We start from the raw sequence: 15,960 nt of genomic DNA on the forward strand, positions 1-15,960 counted from the left end.
AGAAACCTACTTTGGATGAAGATAATGTAGACTCTGCCTCATTTCTAGATTGGGCTTATACTTTTAGGTGGATTCCAAAAACTTATTTAGCTCTTCCGCATTTTTGACATCAATATATACTTAGGGTCCATGTCATAGGATTTTAATTGAACTCAAGAGACATGGAAAGCACATATTGTTGGCCAGGCAGTTATGAAAAGATTCTAGTTATGAAAAGATGAATTACAATTCAGCCCTTAATCTTATTGCACTGGACAATTGAAATGTTACCAGTACAACAAAACTAATCCTGTTCTGTAAAACAGATAATTGTATGATTTTTTTTCTTCTTTCAATGCATAATCTCTCCTGCACAAGAAATCAAGATTTAACATTTGTGGTGCATGATATTTAAGAAAGAAAACTGTACAAATTAAAGGAAATTACTCAAATAGAATCCATAGGAAGTCAAATCATTAACAATCTCTGCATATGATTGCAAGCCTTTTAAGAAACAGGTAATTAGCTGAAACGGGTTTGGCTCAGTGGATAGAGCATTGGCCTGCAGACTGAAAGGTCCCAGGTTCGATTCTGGTCAAGGGCATGTGCCTTGGTTGCTGGGCACATCCCCAGTAGGGGGTGTGCAAGAGGCAGCTGATCATCGATGTTTCTAACTCTCTATCCCTCTCTCTTCCTCTCTGTAAAAAATCAATAAAATATATTTTTTTTTAAAAGAAAAAGAAACAGGTAATTACAAAATCTTGGTACTCCGTGCAGCTATCATATGTGCTTATAATGTATCCCCCCAAATGTATACACACTTTAACAGCTGATAGCTTTTTGAAAACGAAATGTATTTTAATAAACACTTCCTTTGCAAGTATTCAAAGAGTGTGCATACATTTTTTTGAGGGGACACTCTATATATCATTATATATGTTTAATTTAATTCAAAACATCTGACAGCTGTAGGGAGAAACTGCTATGGGCTTGCCTCCCTACACAGACATTTGCACTGGGCATGTCCTGGTCTTTACTAAGATGCAATGTTATAAAACTCTAGGTATTTACATGGAAAGGAAATAAAACATTAAGAAGAATTTTCTTTTTCCATCTCATGGAGGGAAGACCAAAGGGCCATTTTAAGGCTCCAGAAGTACCATATAAATCCCCAAGAAAAGGTAGTAATGTATTAAACAAAGAATAACACCAACCACAAGATAATACTTTAAAAAAAAAATCATAGAACCAGGGAGAAAATACACTTCCTGGCTTGGAAGCTCTTAAAAAGTTCTGAGTCAGGAAACCTCCGCACCAGGGCGGGAATGCCTTTGGCTCCCCAGTGACTCCCTGCTAAGTTCCCCTCAAGTTCTCCCCTCCTTCTCCCTTCCATTCTCCGCCTCAGTCCCAAACTTTGGAGGAGGATGCCAGCCTCTATTCCTGAGATTGCCAGATACAATCAGACTCTCTGAGGCATGTTTGTTTTAAATGCCCCTGCACCCAAGACAGGCCACATTTGCAGGCAAAGCCAAGGGATTTCCAAGGACGCCTGGAAGCTCATCTTACACACCGAGGGCCAAGCCCTTAGAGGAACAATAGCGAATGCAGCCAAGAGCACGTTCCTTTGCTCAGAGTGGTTCGCGAGTGGCGCGGGGGGTCTGCGCGCGGAGGCGGGGGCCCAGAGCCAGAACCCCAAAAAGGAGCGCTGCCCCTTTAAAAGGCCGCGCATCTCGGGTCCGGCCTTCCTCCGGGGGCTCCAGCTGTGATTGACGCTGGGCGGCGAGAGGAGGCGCCTGGCGCTAACAAAAGTCCGGCCCGCGGGCGAGCTGCGCCGGGCCGCGCGTCTCTGCTGCTGGGTCGGGGCACCCGCAACAAGTGGCCGCCGCTCCCATCCCCGGGGAAGTGGTGGGCGTGCCAGGGCGCCGGGAAGAGGCGGGCGATCCGGGTAGCCCGGCCACCCGTGCGGCTCAGCGCCCACCGCGGGGGGATCGGGGCGGGCGGATGGGGACCCGGCGGCGGCGGCGCGGCGAGCCTCTGGGCGGCCCCGGGGCGCGGGCTCTCCGCCGCGTTGCGCCCGCCGGCCGCGATCGCGGATTCTAAGAGCGGCGGCGGCAGCCCCCGGCCCCACCCGGAACCATTGGGGGTGCCAGGAGGGGACCGAGCGCCCCCTCCCATCGGAGGAGTGCAGGGGCCGCTCCCAGCAGGACCTCGGCCCCGGAGCGCGGGGTATGCGCGGCTAACGGTCCCGGCGGACGGGCTTTCCTCGGGCGGAGCGCGCGGGCGGTGCGCCCCAGCGATGGAGTGTCCCGGGAGGCGGCGGGCATGACGGCGGCAGGATGGGCGCGAACAATGGCAAACAGTACGGCAGTGAGGGTGAGTGGGCCGCCCGTCCTCGCACTCCCGGATCGCGCCCCCCTTCCTTTCTCCTCGCCCGCGGGTCGGGGGAAGGAAGGTCCTCGCCCGCCCGCAGCGGCGGCGCACACCCACTGGGCACTCTGTCACCTTCCCTTTGGCACCGAGTGCTCAGGCGCCCCGAGGATGCTTTCCCACCGGGGGTGGGGGAAGAAGGGGTGTCCTTTTAAGCAACTTCCCAGGTTGTCTTTGGGACGGCTCAAGTTGCAAATGCCTTGGTGTTTCTGAATGCCTTTGCCTCAACTTTCCCACCCTGGGTGTCTGGGATTTAGGATGATGGTTTGGCAGACGATGGAGACCTGGAGACCGTTTTTTCAAAGAAATAACGAAGTGAAAACTTTCTCAGGCCTTTGTGCTCCAATCCGCTCTCCAGTAGCAGGAAAAACTCCTGAAAAAAAAAAAAAAAAAGTAGTTAAGTTTCCATTCTCTACTCCCGGACCCTGGGTGACAGCTCCGTGAAACTGACCACCTCTGGGCCCTCCCGGGAGGCGAGGAGTGGCGGGGGGCTTTGTCTGATTCTCTCCGGGCTCTAGCCGGGCAAAGGACCATCTGTTCCGTGGGGCTGGAAATTGCACAGAAATATTGCCTGTCAAGTGGGAGCTTGGAAGTTGGAGAAACTTTAAACTCCACCTCCTCCTAAAATGATGATGGATGTGTGGGTTGGCTTCGCCCTCGCCCCTCCTCCCTCTCTTTCGCATAAAACTGGAGTGTTGTCACCCCATTGATTAACAGCATGCTCCCGATAGGCGCATGGCAGAGGCATTTTCATAGTTCAAAAGTTAGGAAGGTTGGTCTCTCCTGAACTTGGCTAGAGGGGCGGGGAAGAGCCGGGTCGGTTTTACAGCCCGCCTCCAGAGGACGGGCGGTTACAGACTCCGTCCAGAGCCTGCAGACGGTAGGAATGCAGAAAGGCTATTCAGCCTGGTGGTGTTTGGGAAACTCCTATCATCCTCCTCGAAACTTTGTGGATGTGACCCTATTCCTTCTCAGTAGCTTTGTGAGATTACAGCAGAGGCCAATCAGAAACACACGCCCAAACACCATCACCACAAGAGCCTTTTGTTTCAATCATTCTCTCCCGATCAGCATGTTTTGAATTCCACATACATGTGAAATACATATATTTTCTTATTCTAGGCAGTTATGTGAGAGATTCTTTTTGGTGACAGTTTCATCTTTAGAAAGTTAAAAGGTGGTCTTTTTAGAAGGCAGATTTGAAAGTATGCCAGGAAAGATGATTGGAGAATTTTAGCCACTCCCCCAAAGTTTTTAGAGTTCATGTTTTAAAAGCTTGTCAAAAAATGGAAGGCGGAGCGTCCTTATTCCGAGTTATTAAAAAGCTTTCAGGGAGTGAGGTGTATGCTTGTCAGTTCTGGGTGTGCATACGTTATGTTATTATACTTGCATACTATGGGCGGGAAGGACAGCCTAAGAAGTATGCCGAGTTGCTGCTGCTCTGGGTTCTTGAACAAAACCCCTGCACACTCCCCCTAATCCTGTGCAACTTGTCCGCATATCCCAGCGTTCTCGTATTGTACAGTGTGTGGTGGATGACGACTTCCTGTCTGAACAGCAGAGTTTTCAACCCTTGGGGAGAGCAAAGGAGAGACAGAGAACTAATGTTCTCCAGCTGTTATCCGTAAATGCTACCTCTGCATTTTCACTTCAGCTGAAGTGAAATTTTACTGGGATCAGATTTAGGACGTTTTACAGGAAAAACCTCGGGCTCAGCTGATTCCAGGAGACCAATGGGAAGGTTGGGGAGGTTAACAATTTTGGCTGGAGAGGACATATTGTGTTTATTTGCATCAACTCTGCTTAAATGCATGGAGAGTCCTCTAATAGGTGAGGTGGAAATAGAGATACAGAATTAACAAGGAATTCAATCTTTTCTCCCCCACTGACACCTGGTCTCTCCTAAATAGGGTTTTAACACAGGTGGGGTATGGCCAATTGTGTCCCTCTGTGTTAATGGAAGGTAACATCTATGCAGATAAGCCTTCTGGAATTTTCTGCCATCTTTCTGTTCTAAACTATAAAATCTCAAAGCAAGTGAAAGCACCCCCTAGACATGGTATCTCTAGTCATCGAAGGCAGAAGCAAGACAGTTTTAGTAGATTTAGAGCAATTTAGGCATGGTGTATTTCAAACATTAAGGGGGAAATAACCAATAAAAGCATATCCATAGAATGCATTGAGATCTCTCGACTCTAATACACTGATGTTTGTATATATTTTAAACATTTGCAATTTAAATATATATTTTACAGTTGACACCACCATGTAAATGGGAGCCCCCGTAAATTTTACAACAGTGTTGAGTTATTACAACATTTAAAACTTCAGCATTTCTTTTGCAACCTACTCTTTCTTGTTCCTGGAAAACACCTTTTTTTCATTAAAACAACAGAAAACCTGTCCCCAGACTTACTTTAGCAGGTGAAATGGGGCAGAGACTTGCTGCTCAGTGTAATTCAGCGGCCTCTGCACCACCGGGATGCTTGTCAGAAATATAGAATCTTGGGTTCCTCCTAGAACTACTGAATCATTTGTCACATGCACATTGGAGTTCGGGGAAATTCCTGTGCAGAGCAGAGCATTGACTTGGGAGTCTGGAAATTTGATTCCAGCTTCAACTTAGCTACTGTGACCTTGCTCAATTCCCCCAAATCTTAGGGTCTTTCTCCTCTAGAGTAAGAAGAGAGATTCCTTTTGGCCTGATTTGTCACAGCCTAATAATTCTTGAGCATGTAGTTATTAATTTTATTTTGCTCTTAAGGGACAAATTTAATAGTGGAGATTAGCCTTGTGGGAGACATGTTAAAATAAATAGGGAAGTGAAGACTATGATTGCTTGGAAATCAGTTAATGCCCCTCTTGCTATTGTCATTCTGTTTATCTTGCATCTCTGTCTTCCTGTCATTCTGTTTATCCTTCATCTCTGTCTTCCTCACTCATTGTTACCTCCTTTCTTAACTTAATCAGTTCTAAAATCCCTGTAAATCAACAATAAGTTTCCCAAGTATTTTGTTTTCCTAAATACTTAGTGAACATTTAGGTTAATGATTTAATTTGCAACCTTTAGGTAGACGGATTTTGCTCCAGGAAAAGCTTACCTTCTAATTTCTGATCATTAGCTTTCTAGAAACATAAGCCAATGTCTATATGATGAGTATGTTCTGGTAAATTCTTTAACAGAGGGCTGTTTCCCCCTTGTATCTCTTTCCATAAAGTGTGATTTCAGCCCCTGTGTAGAAGTCCACAGAATGAGCGGTGGTGGGTGGTTCAAAGCCATCAGAACCATTAGCTTTGACTCCCATTCAGCCAAGTAAACTAAACTCTGTTCAAGTAGGAAGACAGAAGCTGCCTTCCCTGCCTTTTAAGGTTTCTGAGCCTTACCCTCACTTACTCCTTGGTTTCATTGTTATGTTTACCCTACTCCAGCAGGTCTGAGACAGTATCACTTACACTCTTAAGAGCTCCTTTACAAAATCCTGTGTGTTATTGAATTGCAGCTGATGAGGCCACAGTGATGGGGTGTAACCTTGGCAGCCCTGCTGCTGCTCTCTGAAGATCCTTAGATCCTTTTTTCCAGTCACAGATCTGTGACCTCAGGTATGAGGAGAGCCAGTTGCCTGAGCACATAAATCATCACAAATCCATCACGACCGTGGGGGACATATTTTGAAATAATAATAACAATGGCAACTAACATTTATCAAAACCTTATTATGGCCAAGCATGATCCTAAGTCCTTGACATGCATTGACTCATATAAGCCTCAGGTGGATCCTATGGGGAAGGCACTCCTAAGGTCCTTATTTTATGGATGAGGAAACACAGCTGCAGAGAGGATGGTCATTTCCCAGGTCCTCCAGCTAGTGTAGGTGGAATTGGAACTCAGGGCCATGTCATTCTAAGCCAGAATCCTTTATTCATTCATTCAACTAATGCATGTTGATTTATTTCCTACTATGTGCCAGAACTATTCTAGATTCTTGGGATATAACATTAACTAGCTAATGATCTGGTCCTGTCAGTCTTCTCTTCGTGTGTGTGTGTGTGTGTGTGTGTGTGTGTGTGTGTGTGTGTAGGGAGGGAAAATGGAATGATTAACATGCGTACACAACCATAGGATAATTCAGTAAATCTTGGGATGCATTCAAAGTAGCTAAATTTTCTGAATAAAGAAAATGGTCAGATTAAGATTATTCAAAGTTGGGAAGAAGAAGGTGTTGCAATTTTAATTTAGATAGATCACCGTGATGGGCCTTATTGAAAACTTGGTATGTAGACCAAGATGTAGAAGAAGTGAAGGGCTGACCTTGGATGATTTGTGGAGCATGTTGACTGTTACTTTAAGCCACTGTGTGATACCGAGGTGAATACTCTATGCTGGAGAGCATAAATCATCATTGTATGCAAGGGTTGTGTCATCAGTCTTCCATAGTCAGCTGCTATGGGACAAAATCAGTCTGGCCACTGAGCATAATTTTTTGCCTAGAGTCTTTGCAAATACGTTTTATCCAATTATGAGACATTTTGTGACTGTTTTTGGGGTCAAGAGGGGAGGCCTAGGACATGCTCTTCTTGCTATAAAAGGTGGCTGTTGCTTGATTTATTTTATATATAAGGGAACCTCCAAAGGTTTGTTAATTCTTAGCTAGAAGTATGTCTTTGTCTTTTGTTTCCAGTAAATAAATTTATTCTGATAAAAATCAGAAGATAAGGCATATTGATTCCACTGTTCCATTTAAATCATAGTGTTAGCACAGTTAACAATACTATCTTTGATCTGACAATGAGAAGATATCTTCAGAGATTTGGGGAGTCCTTTTGCCGGTTTAAAATAAGAGAAAGAAAAGAGAGGTAACTTTTCTTTGTCCCCTTGGGAATTAACTCACAAAAACTTTGTTTTAACTCCTTCTTCCCTTTGAAACAGAGTGAACTCTGGCTTGATTTTGAACAATTAATAATCACTCTTTATATTGAATTTATTGAATTGGCACTGGTTAACAAAATGATACATGCGTTAAGGTGCACAATTCTCCAACCCATCATCTATACACTGTATTGTATGTTTACTACCCCAAGTCAAATCTCCATCCATCACCATATTTCCCCCATACCCTTCTCCACCTCCTCCATTCCCCTACAATCACCACTCTGTTGTCCTGGTCCATGAGTTCTTTCTCTTTTGCTCAATCCCTGCACCCTTGCCACCCAGCACTCCTTTCTCCCCAAGCAGTAGCCCCTCCCTACAGCTGTCAGCCTGCTCTTTATCCATGAGTCTGTCTCTATTTTGCTTTGTAGTTCAGTTTGTTCATTAGATTCCACATACGAGCGAAATCATATGATACTTGTCCTCTAACTGGCTTATTTCACATAGCATCATGCTTTCCCATCCCATCATGCTGTCACAAAAGGTTAAAAAAAAAATTCATTTTTTATGGCCAAGTAATATTCCTTTATATAAATGGTACACGGCTTTTTTTATCCTCTAATCTACTGATTTGCCCTTACCTATTTGGTATTTTGAAAGCTGCTTAAACAGCTTTGCTTGAATATTTGACTGGTGGGACTTTGTAGATATCATGTATCTTAAGATGACGTTAGGGATGTATTAAAATACATGACAACATCTTAAATAAACTGCACAGCGAATAAATTTTCTGAATCATGAAGAAGGGAATAAATGGAGTTTAAAAATGTAATACATTAAAAATAATACTTGAAGAGTTGTCTTGAGGAAAATTAAATTTCGGAGTGCTGAGCAAAGACCAATGTAAGTTATTAGGAGGTAGATTTGGCTAATTGTGGGGAGGAGCTAATGATGAGAGCTGTCCCCATCTGAGAGAGGCTCCCTAATAAGGCAGTGAGTCTCGTTACATGGGAAGGCAGTGATCACAGTAAAGGATGTTGTGCCAGAGATTTTCTGCATTAGGTACGGGTGGGTTCTACCATAGAACCTTATACCAAGTTTCCTAATTAACAGGGAAATCCACTGATTTTATTTACTTCCCTGCTTTTCTGCAGGATATAACATCCTGCACCAAAATTGAGTTTGATAAATGACTTCTATTTTCAGTGCAGTAATGGGTGCAGACTCTACCTATAGCATTGCTACTACTTTTATTATTACAAGTACATCTACTAAATTTGAAGCCAGATCCTTAATTGTGCTTACATTCCATGTCTTGAATAAATGCTATGACTTTGTATATAAGACTTTTAATTGATATTACTGGTCAGTGCTATTTGAGCAGAAGCTACAAGCGGACAAGAACCACACAGAGTGACACATTTTTGCTCAGCACACATTCCTGTGCAGCAGGTGGTGATAAAGTCTGTGGCAGCTTAACTTTCCCAGAATGTAGCTACAATTTTTGTTCTGGTTATAGAAATGCAGAGGACTTCTTCCATTTGCTCACTTCAGTGATCTCTAGATAGATAGAATAAGACTTACTCTAAAAGTTTAGTGTCTAACAGAAGCTGGGGAGGATGGCCAGTGATCTCAGAACAAGAAGGTAGGGGTTCACTCACAGGAAGACCCCACTTCAGCAATGTGCTAAGTGTGGCTGTGAGTGATAAGGGGGAAGTGCATGGAAGAATAGAACTACTGTCTAAATAATGAATACCTAAAGGATGCACGTGAGTTTTAAACCAAAACCACAACAAAGCAGGTAAATTGGAGGAGGAGGAGGAGCTTACACCTTTGGGGAAAATGAAACATTTTGTTAAGAGACTCCTTCTAATTGTTCCCTCAGATCTTCATGTTCTGTTTTTCATGTCTACTTCATGAAAAGGGACTCCTGCGGGTTCTGTAAGTGAGGACCTTGGAAAGCCTCAAGGAGGGGCGGTGATACTGGGCTCTACCCATGCTTGCGATGCTGCACCAAGGAGAATGGAGGCCTGTGGGCAAAGACTTTCAACATATTCTAGTTAGTACCCCAGAGACTCCAGCTTTCACACCTCGGGCATGGATACTCATTAACCATCTCTGAATTTTCCTTGCTAATGAAATATAGACACGTGGTCAACATTCTCCCTATTCCATAATCAAAGAGGTGGAGACTGTGTCTGAAAATCTTTACTAGGTTTGTGCATTAGGTGTGCCCATTCTATCAATCCCTATTTAAATGCTAACCCTCCAACAAAATGAAAAACAGTTGTTAACACTGTGTGAGCTTGTAATTGTAACTTTAGAAGCCCTGAGCAATGCTTATAAATGTTATTAAAATATTTTTTTCTTTGCTACCCTTTCTGCGGTAAATTCCTTTGCTGCATTTCCCCCCTGGGCAGATATAGCAGTGGAAAGAGTATCAAAATTTCTAGAGAAAAATGTTAGCAATTTTTCTTATGCTTGTGGACTGACCTTCTGGCTTTAAGGAACTCATTTTTGGCCTTGCGAAGTCAGGAAAGGCTACTTATAGGTGCAGTTGAACCCTTTGACCCATTTGGGAACTTGAGTCAAATTGTTGGGTTATTGAGTTCAATCTAAGACTCAGGCCAGGTCTTACCTGTTCCAACTGTCAGAGGTAATTCAGACCTCAGGAAGAAGAATAGGCCTGCGACTAAGGATGCAGTGGATGGAAGGCCATAAGAACAAGGGAAGGAAGAAGAGAACCAATCCAATGGATGGGAATTACGGCATTGATTGCCTTCAAATATAAAGAGCAGACTCAATGTTGTACTCACCTCTTTTTTTCTTAAAACTATCTTAGCTCTCAGAACAAAAATATTCATCGTAGATATTTGGTTGGCATGGTTATTGCCAAATTTATTACATTTTTGGCCATTTAGGATGAGTTGATATCAAAAGTCATTGAGGTTCTATCATGGTTGTGATAGAAATTCATCCTGTTCATTTAGTTTTTGATTGCTTTACTTTTAATTCTGTCTTTTAGTTAAATTTCTAATATTTATTTATTTATTTATTTATTTATTTATTTATTTATTGTTTCTTTATGTATTGCTCATCCTATCACATGCTCACCTTGATGTGAATATTTCCCTGTTCTTCTTATAGTATGTCCTCAATATATTTTTTGATAGACAATCAATTGAAGATGAATCTGAAGCCATGATCTTTATTGGATCTAAAAAAAAGCTTATGAAAACCCTATCATGTTTTCAGTGAACTTTTCTTAAACTTTGATATTTTACTCCTAAATTTTTTTTTCTCTGGATATGTTTTCTTCTGAGGATATTCTAACTTGGACTGTTATTTTCAACATTGTGGTTCTACCTCCTTATGGTCTAAAAATAGTTTAATTTGTGTACTTAAGGGGAAAAAACGTACTTTTAGCATTGCTGAGGACTTTTCAGCTTTACTGATTTACGGTACTGTATTGTTGACAACTATTTTCAGTGATTAGTATTAAGTAGGATGTTACTGTATATTATTGAAAATCACATTGTTCAGTAATATTTGTTTAACTGATTAGAAATTGGGTTTATATGTCATTTAAGTAAATCATTAATCTAGAACTCAATTTAAAAATTTGAACTTTAAATTAATCATTCCTTTTTCTGTGTTTTCTCTCTGGAATAAAAGGTCATAGGATTATGAATCTTTTTAAATTCATACAAGGTGTCCCAAAAAATATTTACACACTTTAAACAATAATTAATTCACATGGGTTAAATCTGAAACAAGGGAAACATCAATTGAGCTAACAGTTTGTATACATTTTTTTGGGACACTTTGTATATTGAACTACTTTATCGCATCTCCATTTTAATCTTTTTTGTTATATAAAACTAGTGCTCCAGTGCACAAATTTATTCACATTGAAAGGGAATTAATTAGAAAGTGGCCAGAGGGGTGGTACTGGATGAGACGGGCTAGACCTGCCCTGGAGCCAACATCCCTCAGTCCTTCCCCAGCTGGCCATACCTGGGGCAGCACCATGGCTCATGGGGTGTCAGAATGAGCAGGGTCCCTCTGGCAGGTGGGGGTCTCTTGGCCTGGCCTGTGGGCATTGGGCCAAAACTGGCTTTCCGACATTCCCCAGATTGTGAGAGCGTCGTGCTTGGGTGCCGCACCCCAGAATCAGGCTCCCTCCTCTCTGGTTCCGGGGTGCGTCACCCAAGAACCGCTGCTGCCAAGTCACCGCAGCTTGGCAGCTCCTGCATTTAGCTTCTGTCCCCTGGTGGTCAGTGCACATCATAGCTAGTGGTCAGAGTGTCTGCTCCCTGGTGGTCATTGCACATCATAGCTACTGGTCAGACGGTCGGATGGTTGCTTAGCCTTTGATAAATATAGATAATAAAAATTATTTTGTTCATTATGTAGATTCCACATGTAAATGAGATCTGATGATCTCTGTCTTCCTCTGTCTGGCTTATTTTACTTAGCACAATAATTTCCAGGTCCATCCATGCTTTCACAAAAGGTAAGAGTTCCTTTTTTATGGCCATGTAGTATTACATTGTATAAATGTACCACAGCTTTTATATTCATTCCTCTACTGATGGGATAAAATTATTATAATTTTATCACTGTGTGGCTGCTTCCCTGAGCCATGGCAACTGCTGTCTCTATGCAATCTACCTTCTTTCTTGATTTTCATGTATGTCTGGTATGCTAGGAATAGTTTCCAGTAGAGCTTCTATCTCTGGCTTCCCACATAATTAAATTCAGAAGTGAAATAATCAAGTTGGAGGAAAAAAGGAAGACATTATTGAGCTGTAAGGTGTATGGATGTATACACATATATAAGACTATATTTACCTAATCCTTTGCTATAAGTTAAACAAAGTACAATGTTCCTCACATCCTTATTTGTAAATGGAGAGAAATACATATTCTATAAGAATTTAAGAAATTCATTTAAAATTAAAGTATCATTTTTTTCTTATTAACATGCTATCTGTTAGAGGAACAGTGTCAGACATAAGGTTGCAGTAAGACTCAAGCAAAAGAAGAAGTACATAGTCCAACACATGAGCTATTCTGAGTTGGAACTTGGGATAAAGGTGACTGAACTTTATGAACAAAGGACTTAAAATGGCTTTTAATTTTTAAAATGTTTTTTTTTTTTATTGACTTCAGGAAGAAGGGAGGAGAGATAGAAATGTCAATAATGAGAAAGAATATTGATTAGCTGCCTCTTGCATGGCCCCCAATGGGAATCAAAGCCACAACCTGGGTATGTGCCCTGACCAGGAATGGAACCTCCACCTTCTGGTTCATAGGTTGATTCTCAACCGCTGAGCCATGGTGGCTGGGCTTGAAGTGGTTCTTGACATGATATCCATCCACTTGGAACTGCGTGTTTTAGTTCATTTACCCGAATGTGTGTCCAGTTCAGATGAATAAATCTTGTAATATCTCGCTGGTGGGAATTTTACTAGGCCTGGTGGACATTTGTTTAAAGTGATGCAGTATAAATTCAGATGTATAGGACACATTCATATGCCAAGGATCAACAGCTGCTGTGTTGGTTGGAATATATATATTATATAACCCCATTTGGACAATATTGTGCATACGACTATGAAAGTAAGTTTTAAGATGACCTTTCTGTTCTGAACAGCTTTCAGGTCACATCTTGCTTTCCACCTATTTTGCTTATTTAGTTATATCTTAATAATATTCCCTATTTTCTGTCTCTCTGAAAGGCCTCTCCTGTTGATTACCCTGCTAGCTTGTTTTGAGAGACAGTATTTCTTTGGGGAGTCTTTCTCCACTCCAAAAGCCATAACAACATGAACTGTGCAATAAGGAGCCAATTTCCTTCCCTGGGATGTACTTCAAATAGTCATTTCTTTGATACAGGCTAATAAGAACAGGAAAAGTCTCATTTTTAAATGCATTGGTTGGGGTTGCTTTACTTCCAATAAGGGAAATTGCCTCACAAGGGGAAACATGGGTAATAAAGCTACAACTAACTGAATAATTGTATTCAGTCTAATGTCAAAATCCCCAAGCTGTTGCCTGCAAATCCAGTTCAATCTGGAGTTGCTGTGTGTGTCCACTGATGTGTGTAGATTTTCATTTTCTGCTACTGCTGGTCATCTATTCATGCTTAATGAAGATGCATTTCAAATGTGACTGGAGATTTTTCATATGTGTGTGGTTCCTTCTCCCCTCCTCAGTGCTAATTGTAAGGCTTGAGGTAGGTAACAGAAGGACTTTGGACATTGTCCAAAAATGAAATATGGAGTAGAATCATGGATATTTGAGTGGTGAAAGTGACCTCTGATCACTTTACAGAGAAAGAGATTGAAGCATAAAGAAATAAAACAACTTGGCCAACATCAAATAGATAGCACATCTGTGGGATATCAAAGTTGATTTTTTTTAGTTCCTGTGTTTCCTTTTAATCCATTACCTCTTCTTCACTAGCTTTTCTTTTTTTTACTTTCAGAATATTTGGGGTGAAGGTAGTAGCTGTCTTACTTCTCTGTCCAGTTAGCCCCTCTAGCAATAACCTACTCACACCCTTAGCCTCATAGAAATTGGTCACTGATGGCTTACAGCCTAGAACCTCTCCAGAAATTACTCTTACTCAGGGTAAGGGAACAGCCTCATCCAACAACAAGTTGAGTGGGGTACAATTTGAGGCCACTCTGAAGGACCGTTGTTAGTCTAGAACTTCCCATGGAATTGGCTGAGTTCTTTATTATTATTATTATTATTTTAAATATATTTTATTGATTTTACATAGAGAGGAATTGAGAGGGATAGAGAGTTAGAAACGTTGAAGAGAGAGAAACATTGACCAGCTGCCTCTTGCACACCCCTTACTGGGGATGTGCCCGCAACCAAGGTACATGCCCTTGACCGGAATCGAACCTGGGACCTTTCAGTCTGCAGGCCAACACTCTATCCACTGAGTTGGCTGAGTTCTTAATTACAAATGCATCACATACCAACTGCTGTCTCTGTGCAATCCACCTTCTCCCTTGCCTTTCATATGTGTGATCCTGAGGGTACTTCTCTATAAACTGCCTGCACTTTAGATCATTTCAGAGAGTGTTTACTGGGGAATGCAACATAAGACAATGGGAGAGCTGGACTAGAATGCTATTTTGGCAGGGGTCAAGGGCAGGATGCCACTGCTGGGAAAATCATTTTCCTCTTGGGAATGCTGACTGTCCTTAAAAGGGAATATTCAGCGGAAAGCTAATAGACATGCACTGGGTTTCTGCTTTGGGACCTTGTTTATTCCTTTCATTGTATAGATTAGGAAATCAAACCCAATAGGCTAAAGTGACTTGACCAATAGCATGTAGCTAGTTGGCAGAGGAGCAAAAACAAGCTTATAGTTCACAGCTATTGCTATTGGTGCTGCTTTTGAAGAGCCATCTTGTAATTTGTTCCGTGCTGTTCTGGTGCTGTAACTCAGAATTGACTGCAGATGGGTCTAGAGACCATTTATCTGTCTGATCCATTTGTTCAACTCTAGCACTGATATCAGACATCTCAATAACTCTTATGAGGTCCTGTTTTGCTGATTGTGGGTATTCATTTACCAGAATCTGTAGTTGGTATTGAGAGGTTAAAAATATAAGAAATAGCCCTAACCAGTTGGGCTCATTGGATAGAACATCGGCCTGTGGACTGAAGGACCTTGGTTGCAGGCACATCCCCAATAGGGAGTGTGCAGGAGGCAGCTGATAGATGTTTCTAACTCTCTATCCCTCTACATTCATCTCTGTAAAATCAATAAAAAATATTTTTTAAAAAAACTATAAGAAACAGTTCTTGAGTTAAGGGACCTAGTGGATGGAATATAATGTACTAGAGTAGCCATAGGTGACCAAGTAAGCATGTGATGGGAACACCAACCTGGCTGTGTGAGCTTTACTGGGGATGTTCACAAGGACTAACAATCTAAGATGAGCTTGAATTGAGTCTGGAAAGATGAGAAAAGGCTAAGAAGGAGGAAGAGGGGAAAACAGAAGGTCAGACAAGGAGGCAGGGGCCAGTGGGTTAGCTAGGAGGGAGGAGAGGATGAGCCTCACACCTGGAGAGGTAGGCAAGGTTACATGGTCAAGAAAGCCGTGTGCAGGTAGGTGGGTTGCAGGAGGGAGCCGGTGGCATGTGTTTAGCAGGGCAGCCTGGGAGAGATTTAGAGAGTTTCTTGGAGAGATGTGTGGATTGCTGTTTCTACTCATTAATATTACAACAGTCCTAGAGTACTTCTCTGATTTATAAATTTTGGAGAAATCAAGTAAACAGCTCAACTCCATTCTGTTTTTCTCTTAGGAAGCAAGGGGGGAGTTTTTCTGCCCAAGAAGAGACCAGCTTTGGTCTCATGCTACCAACACTTGGGTTCAGTATTGGCCATTTGGCTGTAGACCTAAAACCACAACCTCTGAACTAAAGTTCCTAGAAATAGAGATGCCATTTTTCTTTCTATCTGCAGTGGCATCTTTATTATTTCCTTATTTTTTAACTTGGGTAGGAGAAGAGGATGCTATTCTTTGAGCCCCATTGAGATCCCACCAGTAGTGTGGGGTGGGAGCAGCTGAGAGTAGGACAAAGGTGTGGGTTTCAGAGATGAAAAGAAGGTAGAAGGACTTGGTGACTAATTGGCTGAAAGGGATTAAGAAAAT

At 42.2% G+C, this 15,960-nt stretch overlaps 1 protein-coding gene across 2 annotated transcripts in view; it reads left to right on the forward strand.

The window, feature by feature from the left end:
• The first annotated feature begins 1,773 nt into the window (after positions 1-1,773).
• Positions 1,774-15,960, forward strand: part of FBXL7 (F-box and leucine rich repeat protein 7) — a 289,171-nt gene continuing 274,984 nt past the window's right edge. The window contains exon 1 of one of the 2 annotated variants that reach the window (XM_084881650.1): positions 1,774-2,352. In XM_084881650.1, the coding sequence (XP_084737776.1) occupies positions 2,316-2,352 (37 nt within the window). In that variant the 5' untranslated portion in view covers positions 1,774-2,315. The remainder of the gene's footprint in view (positions 2,353-15,960) is intronic. The other variant, XM_084881651.1, reaches the window with a different exon arrangement.

Source organism: Pipistrellus hanaki (assembly GCF_964339955.1).
Source record: "Pipistrellus hanaki genome assembly, chromosome: 4".
NCBI classification, from domain to species: domain Eukaryota; kingdom Metazoa; phylum Chordata; class Mammalia; order Chiroptera; family Vespertilionidae; genus Pipistrellus; species Pipistrellus hanaki.